Below are 19869 nucleotides of genomic sequence, written 5' to 3'. Positions count from 1 at the left end.
AGTCTGACAATTTCTCAGCCTTCCACACAAGGATGGCCTTGACTTGCAATCTTTTGCCTTTTAAGAAGTATTATGCTGGATGTGGGAGACGTTACTGTACGAGCTATTACTCGGTCAGCTCCAAAGCTCTTTTGTTTTGCTCTCTAAACTCTTTCCTCACGATGGCACAGCAGCAGTCTTTCTCCTCATTAAATCCAAAGACTTTAATGAAAAGCAGCTTCTACTAACTGCTGATCACCCCTAAGTCTCCCAGCAGCCATTCCAGATGCTGCCCTGTACCTCAGCTAGGTCAGGGTCGTGGTCCTGTTCTCCATGGCACAGAACGGAAATCAATCCTGAGACAGTTAAAATGATTTCTTAATGGGCATCTAGCTGCCAGCCTCCAGTCAGTTCAGGACAATAACCTTAAGACTACAGCCAAAAGGCACAAAGGTATGGACTCAAAGATTAGATTATCTGATATTTTTAATTGCATTTGTCACTGAAGACAAAGTTAGTTCTGCATCACCTACAAACACTCCTTGCTCATTCCTTCAGAATGCCCCAGCCCTCTATTATTTTTTTTAAATATTTATTTATTTATTTGGCTGAGCCAGGTCTTAGTTGCGGCATGCGGGATCTTCATGGCCGGGTGCGGGATCTTTAGTTGTGGCACGTGGGATCTAGTTCCCTGACCAGGGACTGAACCCAGGACCCCTGCACTGGGAGTGCAGAGTCTTAACCACTGGACCACCAGGGAAGTCCCTGGCCCTCTACTCTATAAACACAAGCACATTAGAACTTCCCAGCAATCAATTCTGCTACAAAATTATAGATCGGGTGTTAAAACTTATCTCTCTCAATTGGAAAAATAAAGCAGCTGTTTAGAAGGAGGAACTCTCTATTCAATATCCAGCACCCCATTCCAAGAGCCCAGTGGGATGCTATGTATTAGTATAAATCACCAGGCAGGGAGTCAAATACTATTTAGCTCAATGGAAAAAGGAAGGAAAGAATATCCCTCTTAAGAGTTCACATTTTGGGAATTCCCTGGCAGTCCAGTGATTAGGACTTGGCACTTTCACTGATGAGGCCCAGGTTCAACCCCTGGTCAGGAAACTAAGATCCTGTAAGCCGAGTGGCACAGCCAAAAAAAGAAAGAAAAGAGTTCACACTTTTCAGTTTCTAAAACTATACTACTAAAATTTGATATAGCCAAAGTTAAAAAAAAAATTCTATTTTACCCTTAAAATTACCTTACTACACTAAATACAAAGCTTCCTCTAAGCATTCCACTTAAATACAACCTCTTCCTGACCCATATTCCATTTTCCATTTTTCTCCACGTGCCTACCCCTATCTAACATACTATATACTTTATTTTGTTTATTATCTGTTTTCCTCCACTCGAATGCAAGCTCTAAGAGGGCAGAGATTTCAACAGTTTTCTTCCCAGCCATAGTCTCAGAATCCTAGAACAGGGACTTCCCTAGCAGTCCAGCGGTTAAGATTCAATGCTCCCACTGCAGGGGGCATGGGTTCGATCCCTGGTCAAGGCACTAAGATCCCACATGCCTCGCAGTGTGGCAATTAATAAATAAATAAATATCTGTTGAATAAATGAGCAATAAAAAAGCTACTCCAGAGAAGAAAAAATTTTAATTTATACTGTTTTATGCATAAATGAATTCCTAAAAAAGAGCGATCAAATCACTGTTGAGCTTTTTCTCTTTTAGATCTAAACCTACACTTAACGCACTATGGATTAGCTAGTGGTAATGGTTGCACAACTCTGTGAATATACTAAAATCCACTGAATTGTACCCCTTTAAAAGGTACAATGGTATGTGAATCATCTCAGTAAAGCTATTATTAAAAAAGTATTTTGAGTGCTCACTCGTCAAAGAAAATATAGTGACTTACTATTCATTTTCATTACAATGAAAGTTTATGTATTTTAAAAGAAAACTTACTAAAAAACACGACTACCGACATACAATGAAGCTAATGACAAGCAAAATCATAAAACTGTTAAGAGTTAAAGTAGCGAAGTATCAGTTTAAAGCCCATTACACCTCAAGCATGGTCCAAGGACCACCAGCAACAACACCTCTAAAAAGCTTGTGAGAAATGCAGAATCTTGGTCCCCATCACAGACCTATTAAATCTGATTCTGTTTTTGTACAAAGATCCCCAAGTGACTCACAGTTATAAAGTTTGAAAAGCACTGATTTAAATGACTGAGAAAAATGTTAACCAGTTATTCACAATTTATAAAACTGAGATCTCATGGTGTTCATGTAGCCACTTGGTAATTCCACAATTCATTTTAAAGCTTAAGGCTAAGGCTTCTAAATTTTTGCTTCCCTTGAATTGCATAAATACTGTAAGTCCACAGAGTCATGCAGATATCATCTCCTGTCATGACTACTTCTTTTAAAACCTAAGCAAACCCTTAAAAACACACTGACATCTCTTAACGAAGGCAAGCAGTTGACACTATTGAAAACAAAAAGACTTACTAGCTGCTGTTGCAACTGGCTGAGCAATATTAGCCGGTGGCTTCAGTTTCATGAGTTCGTTCAGACTATTATTTTTTAGCAGGTCCTTCAGTTGAACCTGGTCTTTTGAAGGTGCGGAGGTCATGGCGCTTCGTGCTGCTGGTGCTGAGACTGAAGGACGTGTGTTTGCAGTAGTCTGAAGGAACTTTGTTAAAGTGATGGTTTGCCTATTCGTGGTTACAGGTGGTGTTTTAGTCATTACAAGTGTAGATCCCAAAGTCGGAAGCTGATTTATTTGATTCAGCACAAATGTTGTAGTAGATGGAGGCTGCTGCTAGAAAAGAAAACCATATATATACGTCACACCTGTGAAAAATTCTTTATTCTCTAATGCAACCCATATCCACAAACACAGCAGGCCATTTAAAACTCTAAAACTGACTTATTAAGAATCTTACCCAACCACTGGCACTTTGGTTCTAATAAATATCATTAGATATAAACTACCTAGTTAAAATACACCATTTGAGAAAAAGAAGGTATAGTAGTAGCGTTGGGGGCAGCAAAGCATAAAATGAGAGTATCCTAAGCAAGCTGTGATGTATAGTCACCCTACATAACACAAGGACTAGGAACATAATTTCTAATCCCAGCACTGCCCCCAACTAATAAGATAACCTTAAGCAAATCACTTTACCTCTGGAGGCCCGGGCTCTCTGAAGACCATTTTCCATTTCTAACATTCTATGATTCCTGTCCAATGCTTTGTCTGCTATCATACAGACTATACTAACATTTAACTTAATAAGATAAGACCACCAAGCAAAGTTTTAAATTCCTATGCCCTATGAATGATCCACCCAGGTAAATTACAAATATCAGTGATAATGCGGATGCTTCCTTTGAGCCTAAGGCGAAGCTACACAGCATTTTATTTTTATAGTTGGGGGGTGGGAGTTAGGAGTTGGACAAAAATGAAAAAAAAAAAGTCAAGATTTGAGGGTAACAAATGTCTGTGACTTCAACCAACTAAAGTACGACACAGATTTTTTTTTTTTTTTTTTTTTGCGGTACACGGGCCTCTCACTGTTGTGGCCTCTCCCGTTGTGGAGCACAGGCTCCGGACGCGCAGGCTCAGCGGCCATGGCTCACGGGCCCAGCCACTCCACGGCATGTGGGATCTTCCCGGACTGGGGCACAAACCCACGTCCCCTGCATCGGCAGGCGGACTCCCAACCACTGCGCCACCAGGGAAGCCCCAACACAGATATTTTTATAAATTTAAGTCTATTTCTACTTCCTTCCCCCTTCAAATTATTTGTTATTTCTCCATGACTTCTCTAACAAGAATCTTCTAGATTACTATTGATTTTAAATGTAACTCTCAACAATAATTTATCAAAAGTTATCAAATTTTAACCAGTCTAATAATTTTATACCAGTAGAGCTTAAGTTAATAATTGCTATGTGTAGGGAGTTTCCTGTGGCCTACTGGTTAGGATTCAGGGCTTTCACTGCCATGGCCCGGGTTCAATCCCTGGTTGGGGAACTGAGATCCCACAATCCGTGCAGCCCAGCCTACAGTAACAACAACGAAAACTGCTATGTTTAGAGCAAGGTCAGCGGAACTCTACATTTAAAGCACAATAACAATCACATAAAAATTATATATACCAATGGACAAAAGCTGAACTAAACAAGTAAAAATGAAAAGTGTAGTGGGTTAACATGTAGTTCATCTTTACTTCATGAATTTTCTATCACTTGCAATAAATAACCTAAAAAAATGGGGGTTTCTTTCCCCCTAATCTTTGGATCAACATAACTACCAGAAGAGTGAAAGAAACGTTTTATAAAGTAGGAGGTGAGAGTAGATAGAATACTGGGAAGGAAGGAGCAAAAAGCAGAACTAGTGAAATAAAACTATTTCATATTAAATGTTATTTTCTTACTACAACCCTAAACTATTTTCATAGTAATGCCAAATCTAAATAATTCTTACCCTAACATTTAACAGGGCTGGAGTAGTTAGCGTCTCTGCTTCTTGTTTAACAGGAACTGCTGCTTCAGTCTCCAAACCTAGTTCTAATGCACTAAGTGGCACTGACTGGAGAGAAAACAACATCAGAGAAAGAAATAAAGAGTGACGGCAGTGAGTTCTGTTTCAAGAACAAGCGATGTATTTATTTTATTTAAAAACTTTTTCAAGCTTTACATTCGAACGGAATGTAAAATCACTGATACCAGGTATAAAGTAACAATCTTTGCAAGCATAACATCTTCACTAAACTACGCTAACACCAGAATCTTATTTTTGCTTTCAGAGAATGTGTATAGTGAAACCTCAGAAAAATATTCCTATAAAGTCCAAAGACAAATATTGAGATTAGTGATCCTCCCACAATAACTCTAAGCAATTCATCTCTTACATTATACATCAAAGCAGAAAATAATGTCTTGATTTTCACTGCCAAGTATTTTCCACTTTGTGAATAAAGACTAATAATCAACATAAAAGTAATAGTCACATGCATATTTAAAATTAAGGCTTAACAATACCTATTTCTATAATAGAAAATAAAATTAAGAAAAAACTCACTTTTTACAGAGGCTTTGGAAAACTCTTACCTGCTGTACAGGAGGAGTAGGTGTTGGAATTGCAAGCCCCGCATCTCCAGCATCAATATCAAAGAGGTCATTCGGACTAATTCCACTCTCGCTCAAAGCAGCAAGTAGTAAATCTTGCCCTGGCTCCACCATCTTTAGAACAAAATATTAAATATTAACATAAAAAACTTAAAATGACACTTAACTCTCTTCTAAATATAAACCAACATTTTCTACCGGATCCATTCATTCAATATTTATGAAGAACCTGCTACACAGCAGGCAAAAAAAGGATGAAAGAGAAATAGTCTCTGATCCCAAGAAATTCACATTAAGATGGAAAGGACAGAAAAGTACGTAAATCACAGAAAGAGTATATGTTACAAAATGCTGTGGGAACAGAGAAGGAAATGCTGAATTCACCTGGGGAGAGAGATTACAAAGATGACAATGGAGCCAAGCCTCAGGTAAGAAATTGCCAGGTAGACAAGGATCTTCTGGATAGTGCATTCAAACTTATGGGGGCAAGAATGATGCTGGCACTCTAAGAAGGATGGCTAGAGTAGTTCAACATGGGTACGGAAGCTCAGAACAGAAATACGAGGTTCACACAGATGATGGCAAGAGACGACGAAGTTTTCGCCCACAGCTCTGAATACCATGCTGGAGAGCTCATTTAATCCTGTGAGAATCATGGGTCACTAAAGGGTTTTCAGATAGAGGACTGCAAAACATAGTCAGATTTGTGACTTAGAAAAATTACTCCACAGCCGTATGGAAGCAAACTGAGAATGGGTAGAGTAAGACCAAGGCAGGGAGACATCTTAGAAAACTGCTACAGCAGATCAGGAAAAAGATGATGTGCTGTAACAGTAAGATGTAAAGAGAAAGAAGGGGGAATGGATTCCAAGATATTTAAGGAGAATCCATAAGACTAAGTTTAAATAAAAGCTCAAAATGGAAGGGAGAACATGAAACACACACAAAAAAACATGAGTTGATGGATAATTAGAGTTAAGCCAAGAGACAATGAAAAAGGTTGAGCCCAGGAGACCTAAAAGATGAGATATACGGAGTTTAGGGGGAAAATGCCTAATTCGAGCAGGCAAATACACTTTCAGCTGGGGTTTTCCAACTGTACTCATAGGAGCCAAATCAAAGTATTCTACCACTAAGATGGATTTTTATCTATTTTGTAGGGAAAAAAAGTTTAACAGAGCTTTCTTAATTTTAACTTTTCTCATTAATTTATCTGAAATAACCAATTTATATACACAAACATAATTATGAGAAATCTGACTACTTGTATTTATCAAAGAACTAACTTCACATTACATAAATATACTAATTTTCAGCTAGGCCATTCATTCTCAGACTGTGCAATGCAATTAAATGTTTCATTATGTCCTACAAAAAAAAAGTTGTTAGCCAAGAATACCATGACCACGACTCCCCAACATACAAGAACCACTGTTTTAAATCAAAGCAGGACATTTCATAGAGAAATTCTCTACTAGGTAGGTCTACGTCACTTGTACATCATTTACAAAGATGTTCTAAAGGAAATACGAGTGAGTTTAAAGTGGAAACCACGGACATCCAGAAATGAAACAAAGGGCAGACCTACCGTTTAAAGGATGAGAGGAAGGACAGCCCAAAGGAGATTTCCCCAAAATGTTTCAGAGAAAAGAAAAGAAGTCTAAGGAAGAAAACATTTTGAGCAGATAGGAGGAAGGGAAGGGAACTGACAGTGAGTAAGTATCTTTTACAAGCCTGGCACAGTGTCAGGCTCTTCATGTCCATCACTAGCCCATGACAACCCTGAGCAAGGTAAGTATTATAATTCTAGAAATGAAACTGAGGCTCAAAAAGCTTAAATTACCTGCCCAAGGTCACACCCAGATCTAGACTGTTCAAATTCCCAAAGCCCATGCATTCTCTTTCCAATGAGTAGATCAAGAAGTCAATATTGGTAACCTGTGAAGTTTCAATACTTAACTTCGGAATAAACGCCTGAGATTAAAACTGGAAAGGGGAGAATTAGTATTAAACAACAAGATGGAAATATGAAAGAACCAGATGACAGAGGAGACAAGGAGAAATGTCACAATATGGGTTTAATATACAATTGATCCATTTTGGGGCTTCCCTGGTGGCGCAGTGGTTAAGAGTCCGCCTGCCAATGCAGGGGACACGGGTTCGAGCCCTGGTCCAGGACTATCCCACATGCCGCGGAGCAGCTAAGCCCGTGCGCCACAACTACTGAGCCTGAGCTCTAGAGTCCGTGAGCCACAGCTACTGAGCCCACGTTCCACAACTACTGAAGCCCGCGTGCCTAGAGCCCATGCTCTGCAACAAGAGAAGCCACTGCAATGAGAAGCCCACGCACCACAACGAAAAGTAGCCCCCGCTCGCCACAATTAGAGAAAGCCTGCACACAGCAACGAAGACCCAACACAGCCAAAAATAAATAAATAAAATATATTTATTAAAAAAAAAAGTTGATCCATTTTTCTAATACATAGTTGACCACACTTTACAAACTAGTATCCTAGTACACAGTACAAATATGTACCAAGAGAGCAAACCAATGCTTTAAAAATATTTTCAATTTATAAAATACTTCATTACAACCAATGACCTATGGGAATACAGGGTCTTAGTCCACTTGTTATGGCTAATTTTGACCTAGATTAATAATTCCTGAGACTATCAAAATGTCATCTTTATTAAAGTAAATATTGGAAATAATTATTTACATTTGAAACAAAAACACATTCTTTTAAACCAATGATTCCTAAACTACAGACCACAGAAAGTTTGGAGGCCGAGGGATCCATTAATCCATGTGTTACTGAATTCACGAGAGCTTTCTGAAATATATTTTCTGAAAAATTAGCATTATAAGTACAAAAATATCATGGAAGAGAGTTATTTGGGGAATAAACTTATTGGAGTCCATAAGAAATGATGGCAACAGTTATAAGTAACATTATCAGTGACCTACTCAAAATGCATAGGAATCACAATTTGAGACCCTCTGATCTGAGCAGTGACCTAGTACTGACAATGCCTGTAAGAGACATTGTCTTTTACGAGCTATTAATGAAAGAGATTTTAATTTTATATACATCTTATACACAAACAAAATCAAGGGATCCTTTCTCTCAAGCCAATTGGGCACAAATTCCCTACTTGCACTTTTTTTGCATGAGAAGTGGGGAGGGGATGGAGAGGACACATCTATGCCATCCTCTAACTCCATTAAGCGAAACCCTTAATATTTAATCATATTCCTATTCTGAAACTATCAATATTACAGACTCACAGAATTTCAGTGCTCAAGCTGACAGAGCCCCTAAAAGGTTATATTATGCAACCTTCCCCACATTTTACAAACAAGTGAGATTTATTCCTGAGAGGGAAAAAAACATTTTCACTTTGAACCCACTAAGTATAATGTAAACACAAACACTGTTAGGTGCAAAAGAACTGCTAACTACTAAACACAGAGTGATTCTATCTCAAACAATGGACAACAAAAAGGTTCCATTTTTATCATAAATACATTTGAAAATATCACCTATTCAAAATAGTACACCTATGAAAGAGTCTATGATAAATAAGGACTAATGACACAGTAGCAGAGAGAAACTAAGAGACATCCTTGGCAGGAAGAGAATCCTGAGAAACAACAGCCAATCAGAAGAATGAAAGGATACAGTTCCCACTGAGAACACCAACACTGAAACCTATCAACAAGGACAAGGTTCCTCTTGTTGAGACCGAAGCAGATCTTTATAGCTCTGGGCAGATACAAGAGATGTACCTGCAGCAGCAACAGCAGTACACTACAGAGGCTGAGGAGACTATGAAGTCAAGGGGAAAACCTGGTTTCAAATACTGGCTACACTATCTGCTAAGTAGTGTAACACAGTTAAGTAATAACTTGTGACTCAGTTTCCTCATCTTCAAATGGGAATAAAAATAGAACCTACTTTACAGGATCGCTGTGTTGAGTAAATATTACACTACATGGAATAAATATTAGCTACTATTAACCATCATATTGATAAACACTACTATAATGTTCAAAAAACGTTTTCCTTCAAATTGCTGATACAACATTTTATATCTAGAATACAAACTTTACCTGTTGGCAATTTATTCACTAATTAACTTCCACATTAGTTCTATAAAATACTAGCACCCTTTTTACTCAAGTGTCATACATCCAATATGTCTAATCAATTAGCATATCTAGAGAAAACTGGTAGACATCTTTAAATGTGCACATATAATGTCATTTTAAAAATATCTTTGCCGGACATCCCTGGTGGTGCAGTGGTTAAGAATCCCCCTGCTGGGCTTCCCTGGTGGTGCAGTGCTTGAGAGTCCGCCTGCCGATGCAGGGGACACGGGTTCGTACCCTGGTCCGGGAAGATCCCACATGCCGTGGAGCGGCTGGGCCCGTGGGCCATGGCCGCTGGGCCTGCGCGCTCGGAGCCTGTGCTCCGCAACGGGAGAGGCCACGACAGTGAGAGGCCAGCGTACCGCAAAGAAAAAAAAAAAAAAAGAATCCCCCTGCCAATGCAGGGGACACGGGTTCGAGCCCTGTCTGGGAAGACCCCACATGCTGTGGAGCAACTAAGCCTGTGCACCACAACTACTGAGCCTGCGTGCCACAACTACTGAAGCCCACGCACCCTAGAGCTCCGAAACAAGAGAAGCCACCGCAATGAGAACCCCATGCACCGAAACCAAGAGTAACCTCCACTCGCCACAACTAGAGAAAGCCCGCACGCAGCAACGAAGACCCAACGCAGCCAAAAATAAAATAAATTTAAATTTATTTTTTAAAAAGAGAAATATCTTTGCCTGAAAAGGATTTTTCTCTTTACTTAATAGTGCTAAACGTGTCTAATTTTTGACCCAACTCTGTTTTTATGTAGCCTGGATGTCGATGACTGGCACTCAGCTTAAGAATCTGAAGGATAATGATCCACTTAGAATTTAGCTGGTTAAGTCCATCAACAAGTATCCATTAAGTGTCTACTGAGTGCTGGTTCCTTAAGAGTATCAGGAGGAAGGGAAGGTAGGTATGAAGAAGTTTGCTAAAGAGGATTTTCTTTACCTAAAAGGATATAATCTGTATTTTTTAACACCTACTTCCCCAAGCAGCGATTGCTCAGTCAAGTGCCCTTCCCCTCACTCTCACTGCAAAACCTAGAGGAAGAATGGAATCACAAAGGAATGTGCAGATTATATACAAGTTTCAAAAATGCTTTGAAAACAAAGCCCAAGAAAGATTGGGGGGGGGACTACTTTCTCCATCACAACATCAAAATCAGATGGCTAGTCTTCTCGACATTCACTATATGGTTGGAAGTCTTTAACTCTCAAAATAATCCATGAGTAAAAACTACCCGTTATTCCCTTGTCACAGCTCAGAAACAGGCTTAGAGAGATGAATTGTAACAAGGTAACAACAAAGCAAGCTTGGAGCAGAATTACAAACCTAGGAGGGCTGATACCAGCGCCCTGCACCCCGCGCCCCCCACCCCCAGAATTCTGTGCTGTTAAATCCATACCAGTATTTTTCAAACTGCTGGTCACAACAATGTTGTCAAATAATTTAAGTTTGTCATGACCAGTATTTTTTAATATTTCAAATATAGAATATTCAAATATTTTAAATAAAGACAGAATTAATGCAGCACACGCAGAGAGGGTAAACATTATTTCATGAAACTGAGTTCTGTGCGTGCATTATGTACTAGGTCACAACGTAAAACACATTTCTTACTGTGGAATGCAGTAAAAAAGATTTGAAAATCACTGCTCTGTGCTATATACTGTCTGCCAAGAGGTAAATAAGCAAGTTAATTTGACGGGTTTTATACCATATTTTTTTTTATAAAAGAGAGTTCCTGCTCTTCGAGGGCCTATCCTTTCCATCTGCAGAAAATTTCACTGGTATCACAAGGTTGTCCTTATTACTTAGTAAAGCTCAACCACATCAAAGTGGATCCGTCAATTAGCATAAAAAAAGACAACTGCAAAAACTTAAGGATTACATCATCTTGGTTATTAATTGTCTATTTAGTGATAAACAATTCCTCTCGGAAAGTATCTTTACACCAATTTTTGGCAGGCAAAGCACAAGAATCCACAGAGCCTCACGAAAAGTTAGGTATCTTGCTAAGAGCAGACCTCAGACCTGTGTGCTGTCTTCCTTCACAGGCAAGGCGGCTAGTCTCAAATCAAAGCTCAATTCAGAGACTAAGAAATGCCAAAATGTTATCTGTACCTAAAGTCTTTGAGGCGAAAAAAGACTTTAAAAAAGCATGAAAAGAATCTCCATACCGCACGTTTTTAAATAGTAATCTCAGCAAAACCCTTAAAACATGTAAAACTGACACATAAGAGCATTCAATGGATGGATGAATGCATGGATAGATGAATGGATGATGAATTTACGATCCGGAGGCCACTCACTAAGCCTCCCTTTTTAACATTTACCCAGCAACTAAAATAAAATTTATTTAAAATTCTGGAGGTTTGTATGAAACAAAATTAGACTGGGAATAAAGTTAGACTGGGAGATAAAAAGCAGAATCCAGAGAAAAAGAGTAAAGATGTCTTATTTGATAAGGTAAACTTTGGAAACAACTTCTTTAAACATGAAAATAAAATGTTCCCTTGCTTGCAGAACTAATGTCCCACTCAAGGCAGCAGCAGCAAATTCTACATCTTATCCTAGAAATTCTGTACAAACTATCTTTTGTGCAGTGATGAAGGCTTTCCCCACTGCTTATGAAAAGCAGTTCTGATTGCGGTAAATAACTGGGAAAAAAATGGAATCCCTCCGCACTGTTATCTGGTTTAACTGTCTGCAACTGTTCTGAGGAACCGCGCTAGAGCAACTAGGCGTTTGACAGCTTTCTGGACCCTCCTGGCCGACACTTTAGAAACCCTATTCTGTCTCTAATTCTGGCTGCCTAGAGAATATGAAACATTTAACTCAACATAAGCTGCTAATAATCAACTTTCAAAGGTCAAAGGGGACCCAGTTTTTAACCTTCTCTCATCAACACGTGTTTAGTACAAACTTCCGGGTGCGGTTACAACTGGCTGGGCAATTCAATGGCTAAAAACGTTGCTTTATTTGACTCATTTTCTCGCCCGTTCTTTTCCCACGTTTCTCAACCAGCGACTCCCCAAAACAAAAGCCTCCCACAGTAAACGGAGCACGCACATAAAAAGAGCTTCTCTGTGCGAGGATCAAGTTAGTGGTCCGCAAACATTAACCAAACAGAAACACAAAGCCGGGGTGGAAAGGGGAGGAGCTGGATGCCAGGGTCAGGAAAGAAACAATCACAAGGGTTCAGGCACATCCAAACCTCCTCAGCGGTTAAACCGACCCCAAACCACTTCTGGGAAACCACCAGCATACACTGGTTTGGGGAACTTTAGATGCTCGGTACGCCAAACACTCTCAAAGTAAGCCAATTCCCAACCGCCTTTCCTCTCCACATAGATGCTTACTTAGGGTCCAGGAGGCGAGCGAGCGAGCTCGAGGCAAAATTAACCTAATCACCGGGTGAGGCGTGAAGGTGGCCCCACGTGCCCCACGTACCGTCCCCATCGCCCCGACAGCGAGGTAATCAGCAAACTGCAGGTGCGGGGGTTCAGATCTGGGGCGACCCTGTCGCCTCCCGCACTCGCCCTGAACCGGAACAATCGTCCGGCAGGACTTCTGAAGGATTACGGAGCTCACTTTCCTGAGGGGCCAGGACCTCGCAGCCCCCGGGTCGAGCCGCGGAAGCAAGGGGGGGGGACGGCCCAGTCGGAGCCGGAGCCGGCGTCCGCAGACGCTGCCTCCTCGCCCAAACGGGGTGCCTCCGGCCCGGGACAGCGGGGCCCCCGGGGCCGGAGAGCCCCACGCGCGGCGACCGCAGGGCCCGGCGCTGACGGGCGGAGGAAGCGAGCGCGGCGGGGCCGCCGCCGGGACCGTGCCCCCGAGGGCCCCCAAGGCACGCAGCTGAGGGGGCTGCGAAGGGCGAGGGAGGCCCCAAGCCGGGGTGAGGTGGCGGCCCCCCCCAGCCCGGCCCCGCACGGCCCCCTGAGGAGAGTGGGAGTGGGAGGCTGTCCGGGAGGGGGAGTGTAGAGGTAGAAAAGGGCTAAGGAGAGGACTTACTTTCCCCGCGGGATCCGACGCCGGAACAGCTTCTCCGGGTAGCGAGAGCTTGAAGAACCAGAGGCGACTGGAGCGGAGGCGGCGGCGGTTGCGGCGGCGGCAGCAGCGGCGTCCGGCTCTGCCTACCTCCCCGCCGCCATCTTGACGCCCCTCCCCCCCAGTCCCCCCGCCCCGCCCCGCCGGGAGGGGGGTGGGGCGACGGATGAGGCGCCGCGCGCACGCCCCACGTGACTTCCTCCCTCCCCCACCCCACTCCCCAGCGCCCCTCTCCGCCCCGCCTCCCTCCTAGGTGAAGGAAGATGATTCCCCCCCCATCTTGACCGCCCCTGCCTTCGCTGCTAAGCACGGATTCCATCGCTCCTGCCGACCCGGTATCAGTGGTTGGATCCAAGGGAATTCCGGAACCCAAATCGTCCATTACCGCGGCTCCGGGGTGGGCGAGGGGTGAGGGGGCCGGGTTTCCGAGGAAGGGGGAGGGGGGTAGACGAAGGCCGCCTAGGAGAGTCACGTGTCTACTGCTTCCGCCGGCGCTCGAAAGACCTCGCGAGAGTTCCGTTCCCCCTCCCTTTCTCCCTCGCGGGCTGTCGGGAAGAAGGTCCGTGATCTGGGTTGCCACCAGGAGGTCAACCGGTGGGCCGGGCGCATGCGTCCCACACCTGCTTTCAAAGTCAGGCTAGGAGGGGCCCGAAGCTGTTTTCAAAACCTTTTTGGTGTGTGGCTTTGGGCCAGGAAGTTACCTAGTGGCGTCTCTGTCACTTTGAAAAGCTCGTTACCTTAGTTAATTCTAGAAAAAAATATTCGCATACTCATTGCTTGTTAGGCTTGCTCAAAGCACTTTATTCAATGTGAAACCGCAAGTAACTCGGAGCCCCTCGGCTGGTCCACTGCCATATTCAGATCCTAAGGAGTGAGAGCGCAATCAGCCCCACTTCTTTTTTATTAACACACACCCGGTAACCTGAACAAACTATTGCTCTGAATTAATGACTGCTGCAGATCTATCGCTACTACCTCTCACTTCCTTATTTTCATATTCTCCATTATGATCATTATTACTGCTACTACTACTAAGTGATCTGACACAGAATAAACAAATTAACTTCTTGGTAACCCTTTTGTAAAGTCATTCTGAGAATGCTCTTTGAATCCCTTGCTTAGGTAATGGGCACGCCTGGGTGATTCTTGCCCCCTACCGGCCGCGCTTCGCACTCGCCTTGAAAGCAAACCTACTGGTTTGGTTAACTTGGAGGTTAAGGTGTGAGCTCTTCAAGAGACAGTGTGGGGCTGGGGGAGAGGGAAAAAAATGTATGTAGTCATGGCAAGAATAATTATGACTCTTCCAACATTGTGTTTATATACGTGAATATGTATTATATATGTATACATGTAAACAAGCATTTTAAATTGCAGATTTGCTAATCACTGTACTCCATTATTTCGTTTAATCCATACACACACAAACCTATAAAGGTAAAAAAAATAAAAATAGTTCCATAAGAACAAGGCCTTGGGGACTTCCCTGGCGATCCAGTGGTTAAGACTCTGCGCTTCCACTGCAGGGGCACAGGTTCAATTTCTGGTTGGGGAACTAAGACCCCGCATGCTGCTTGGCGTGGCCAAAAAAAAGAACCATGGGAGACCAAGGCCTTCATCTGTCTTGTTCACTACTTTCCCCTAGCCTAGTTTATGGTCTAGTGTAGATGACAGCAAACAAGCAATTGTCACATTATAAAAAGAGAAAGAATACAACAAAAAAACTAAGACATTGTATTGATAGTTAATGCATCAGTGCCTTTGAAGCTTGGTTGGAGCAATTCAGTTTCCAAGTGGCCCCCAAACTCTAGTTGTACACCAGGACTAGATGAGTCCTAGATTCTGAAGACAGAGGTCTAACCTAGGAACTTCCACCTTTTGAGGTACTTTCTGAGCATCTAAGCCTGATCCTTGCTGCCATATCTGCATAATCTCTTTACCTTGAACCAAAGTAAAAGATGGTGTTTCAGGGGATAGTTATAATATAACTGCACATATGCACACAAATGTTATGCACAAGGTCATTCATTGCAGCAGCATTTGTAGAAGGAAAAGATGGGAAACAACTTTAATGTCTTTGAGGAAAAGACTAATTAACTAAACTATGGTACTTTCCTACAGTGAAACAGTTGTTCAAAAGAATGAAGCACTTCTGGGACATCCCCAGTGGCGCAGTGGGTAAGAATCCTGCCAATGCAGGGGCATGGGTTCGATCCCTGGTCCAGGAAGATCCCACATGCCATGGAGCAACTAAGCCCGTGTGCCACAACTACTGAGCCTGCGCTCTAGAGCCCGCGTGCCACAACTACTGAAGCCCACGTGCCTATAGCCCGTGCTCCACAACAAGAAAAGCCACCACAAGGAGAAGCCCACACACCACAACAAAGAGTAGCCCCCGGTCGCCACAACTAGAGAAAGGCTGCACACAGCAACAAAGACCCAACACAGCCAAAATAAGTAAATAAAAATTTTTTTAAAATAGAATGAAGCACTTCTGTCTATGAGAATATATATTTTGCTTGCATGTTTGCGTGGAGCATCTCAGAATGACAACACAAGTAGCAGTTGTATCAAGGGATGGGAACTGAGAGACTGAGGGTCCGAGGCAGGACGAAGACTTACAAGCTGCGTCCAGAACAGAGATACTACTGGAAGCAGATAATTCAGAAAAAGCCCTATTCAGGCATGGTATTGACTCCCCCTGACTCAGGGGGTGCTATTTATATTTACACTACACTTCTCATTTCACTCAACAAATATTTGAGCCAGATACCATGTTAGAGGTATTGTGTTAGGGACACAAGTTTAAGAAAAACAAATCAAGGGGGACGTGAGGGATGGTGCCTGCCCTTGAGATAAATGCCCTTACAATCTAGTGGGCATTAATCCCAAAATTACACAAAATATAAACTTGTAGCTGTGACAAGGCTACATAAAAGCTAACAGAGCCTATTATAGAGTAATTTGACCTCATCAGGGAAGTCAAAGAAGGCTTCTTTGAGGGAGCTATAATCCAGATAAGATTTGAAAAGTAGGTGTTAACTAGGCAAAGTGAAGAGAGAACTGCACTTGAGAAAGAGGAAACAGCACATGCAAATGTCCTGAAACAGGAGCGAAGCAAGTACACCAGGGACTTCCCTGGTGGCCCAGTGGTTAAGACTCCGCAGCCACTGCAGGGGGCATGGGTTGGATCCCTGGTCGGGGAACTGAGATCCTGCACGATGGAGCCAGAAAACGAAAAGGAAAAAACACAAAGCAAGTGCACCAGTTGTTAACATAATGTTTCTCAGCTCCAAACCCAAGCATCTATGCTCTGCTTTGTGATGCACTGCAGAACTACATTTCTGCTTTGCCAGCTGTTTCAGTGCCGCTAGGCTGGAGCAGGAAAAAGTTTCCTGTGAATGTCATCCCAGCAACACCTCTTCACCCTGGCACGTGCATTTCCCTCCAAAGTGATACCGCAGCAGCTATATCCAGTTTGCAGTTTTTCCCACACTTACAGACCTGGCCTCGTCACACCAAACTGTCCTCTCAGACACGAGGACCAGTGAGAGCATCCACAGGGTCACCCTCCAAGCTCAGAGACACTAACACCAGTTGAGCAGAGCCCCCTCCTTGGAGTTTCGGTTTCAGCAACATGGGGCCCCTCTCCTACATTTCTAAGTTTATTTTTTTTCAAAATATTTACTTAGCTGCCTCGGGTCTTAGTTGCGGCACGCGGGATCTTGTTCCCTGACCAGGGATCAAACCCAGCCACCTGCACTGGAAGCATGGAGTCTTAACCACTGGACCACCAGGGAAGTCCCATTTATAAGTTTAAATTACACCAACCCCTTCCCTTTGTCCCCTTAGCCTGAGTGGTGAGAATTTCTTTCCACAGTTGCAACGTCTGTGATGCCTTCAAGTTCTCTCTTTACCCTTTCAGTTACCTAATTCACCAGTTTATACCTAGTTAACAAGTTTTGTTTTTGTTTTTTTTTTTTGCCACACTGCGCGGCTTGTGGGATCCTAGTTCCCTGACCAGGATTGAACCCAGGCCCTCGGCAGTGAAAGCATGGAGTACTTAGCACTGGACTGCCAGGGAGTGCCCAACAATTTCTTATCTTAAATTTTCTTCATTAAATAACTGGTGTAGTGTCTGCCTTCTGCACCTTGATTGATATAGCAAGTAAAAAGGAGTTACTAGTAGGGTTGCAAAATTAGATAAAGATCATTCTCTACGAGCCTTTTATAACTGAGTTTGGACTTTATTCTGTAAGCTACAAAGAACTCAGAAGCCTGTTATGCAGAGAACTGCCATGGTTAGGTATGTATTCTAGAAGAATCACTCTGGAAGCAGTGCAGCAGTTGGATCTAAGAACTGGGCTGCAGGTACAAAGACCAGACAGGTCGAGAGGAGAGAAGAACAGAACCTGAACTGGAGCAAACTTGTTGACCAATAGAAGAAGGCCAAGTGCCATTAGCTGAAACGCTGACCTCAGGAAGACAAACAGGTCTAAAGAGGAAGATAATGAGTTTGGCTTTAGATATGAGGAATGCTTTGCTTACCTATTGTTAGGTAAAAAATGACCCCCAGATGTAATGACTTAACAACTGCAGTGTTATTCTCATGATTCTGCAAGTTGGGCTGGGCTCAGCTGGACAGTTCTTCTGGTTTTGCTAACAGTCACTTGTGTGACTGTAATCAGCTGGTGGACCAGCTGTGGGCTGGGCTCAGCTGGGATGCTGGGACAGCTGTATTTCTCTCTCTCAAAGTGGTCTCTCCAGCAGCCTCTCCATGGTTCTTGTACTGTGGCTCAGGACTCCCAGGAACGTGAAAGCAGAAGCTTCTAGCCTTTCTTAAATTTTAGGCTTTCAAGTGACACAGTGATGCTTCCACCATATTCTGTTGGTTAACAAGGCAAAATAGGACTCAAGGAAAGTCACACGAGGGTATGAATAGTGGGAGATGCTGTTAGCTGGAGGCTATCAAAGTAAGTCTATCAAGGAATTTTGAGAGGCCTGTGGGAATCCAAGTGGAGATGTCTAGCAAGCAGTTGAGTCTACAGCTTGAGGATCCAGATGGGGGTTAAAACATGAGAGAGGATAAAACTGTACTCAGAGAATGCAGAGAGAAGAGCAGGGGGCCAAGGGCAGAAACCTGAGGCCCTATATCTAAAAAGTGAATATGCAATGAGACTTAGAAAGATCAATCAGAGAGGTCAAAGCAGAGCCAAGGCAGTGGAGTTTTAAGGAATGAGTGATCAAGCAATATCTAATGCAGCAGACAGCACCAGAATGTGGGCTGAAGCGTGTACTGGATTTTAGCAGGTGGTAGACATAATCGCAGGGAGCGGTATTGTTGAAGATTTTATTTTTTAGAGAAGTTTTAGATTCCCAGCCAAACTGAGGAGAAGGAACAGAGATTTCCCATCTACCCCCTGACCCCACATTTGCATAGCCTCCCCCACTATCCACAGCCGCTGCCAGATGGTACATTTGTTACAATTGATGAACCTACATGGACACATCATTATCACCCAGAGTCCATGGTTTACTTCTTCTTGGTGGTGTACATTGTATGAGTTTGGATACATGTATAATTACATGTGTCTGTCATTACAGTATCATTCAGAATATTTTCACTGCCCTAAAAATCCTCTGTGCTCTGTAACAGCAGTTGTTTTGACTGCCCAGAATCCATCTCTCTCTCTCTTTTTTTTTTTTTTGGATCCCACAAGTGGGATCCCCAACCAGGGATCGAACCCGCACCCCCTGCATTGGAAGGCAGATTCTTAACCACTGCACCACCAGGGAAGTCCCGTCTTGTGTATTTCTTGCCCCAGGCTTAACCACTGGACCACCAGAGAAGTCCCACCTTGTGTATTTCTTGCCCTAGGCTTAACCACTGGACTGCCAGGGAAGTCCCTAGAATCCACCTCTCTTTCTTCAGAATTTATCATGCCCTCTCAAAGTCCATGTGGTATGGAAAGGGCTAACATTCTCTCACATACATCACTCCAGGGTAGAGCATGTAATCTGGGTCTGGCCAATTGGAATACTGGATCTACTGTCAAGGCCACTTTGATTGGTTTAGTGCCAGCCAGTGAGTTTCAATTCTAGAACTTTGTACTGAAAATAATAGTAAAAAGACACTCCCTTGCCAAAATAACATTGGGAAGTGGGGGCAGAGGCCATGATGTGGAGCTGGAGACCGGTCTGTGAAGCCAACCTAGAAATCAGTGGGGCAAAGAGCAGGATGGGGAGAAAGAGGGAGGGACTAAACCCTGATGATCTTCTGATGACGTCCTTTGAGTCCCTGGATCATCCTGTCATGCCTGAAGCTACTCATACCCTGAACTTTTCTGTTATGAGAGACAATAAACTCCCTTTTTTTTTTTTTTTTTTTTGGCTGCATAGCATGTGGGATCTCAGTTCCCCGACCAGGGATCGAACCCGTGTCCCCTACAGTGGAAGTGTGTAGTCTTAACAACTGGACTGCCAGGGAACTCCTCCCTTATTTTCTTAAACTAAGTTGAGCTTTGTTTCTCTCATTTGCAATCCAAAACA

The 19869-nt window shown here is 43.0% G+C and overlaps 1 protein-coding gene across 2 annotated transcripts in view; it reads right to left on the bottom strand.

Annotated features, from left to right (window-relative positions):
- Nucleotides 1-5240, bottom strand: part of SBNO1 (strawberry notch homolog 1) — a gene marked incomplete at its 5' end in the record, with an annotated part of 44883 nt that extends 39643 nt beyond the window's left edge. The window contains 3 exons of one of the 2 annotated variants that reach the window (XM_079717105.1): nucleotides 2502-2814; nucleotides 4483-4587; nucleotides 5109-5240. In XM_079717105.1, coding sequence (XP_079573231.1) covers nucleotides 2502-2814; nucleotides 4483-4587; nucleotides 5109-5240 — 550 coding nt within the window. The remainder of the gene's footprint in view (nucleotides 1-2501; nucleotides 2815-4482; nucleotides 4588-5108) is intronic. The other variant, XM_079717106.1, reaches the window with a different exon arrangement.
- Between the last annotated feature and the right edge of the window lie 14629 nt (nucleotides 5241-19869).

Source organism: Hyperoodon ampullatus (assembly GCF_949752795.1).
Source record: "Hyperoodon ampullatus genome assembly, chromosome: 13".
NCBI classification, from domain to species: Eukaryota; Metazoa; Chordata; class Mammalia; order Artiodactyla; family Ziphiidae; genus Hyperoodon; species Hyperoodon ampullatus.
This window is presented reverse-complemented; position numbering and strand designations above follow the sequence as displayed.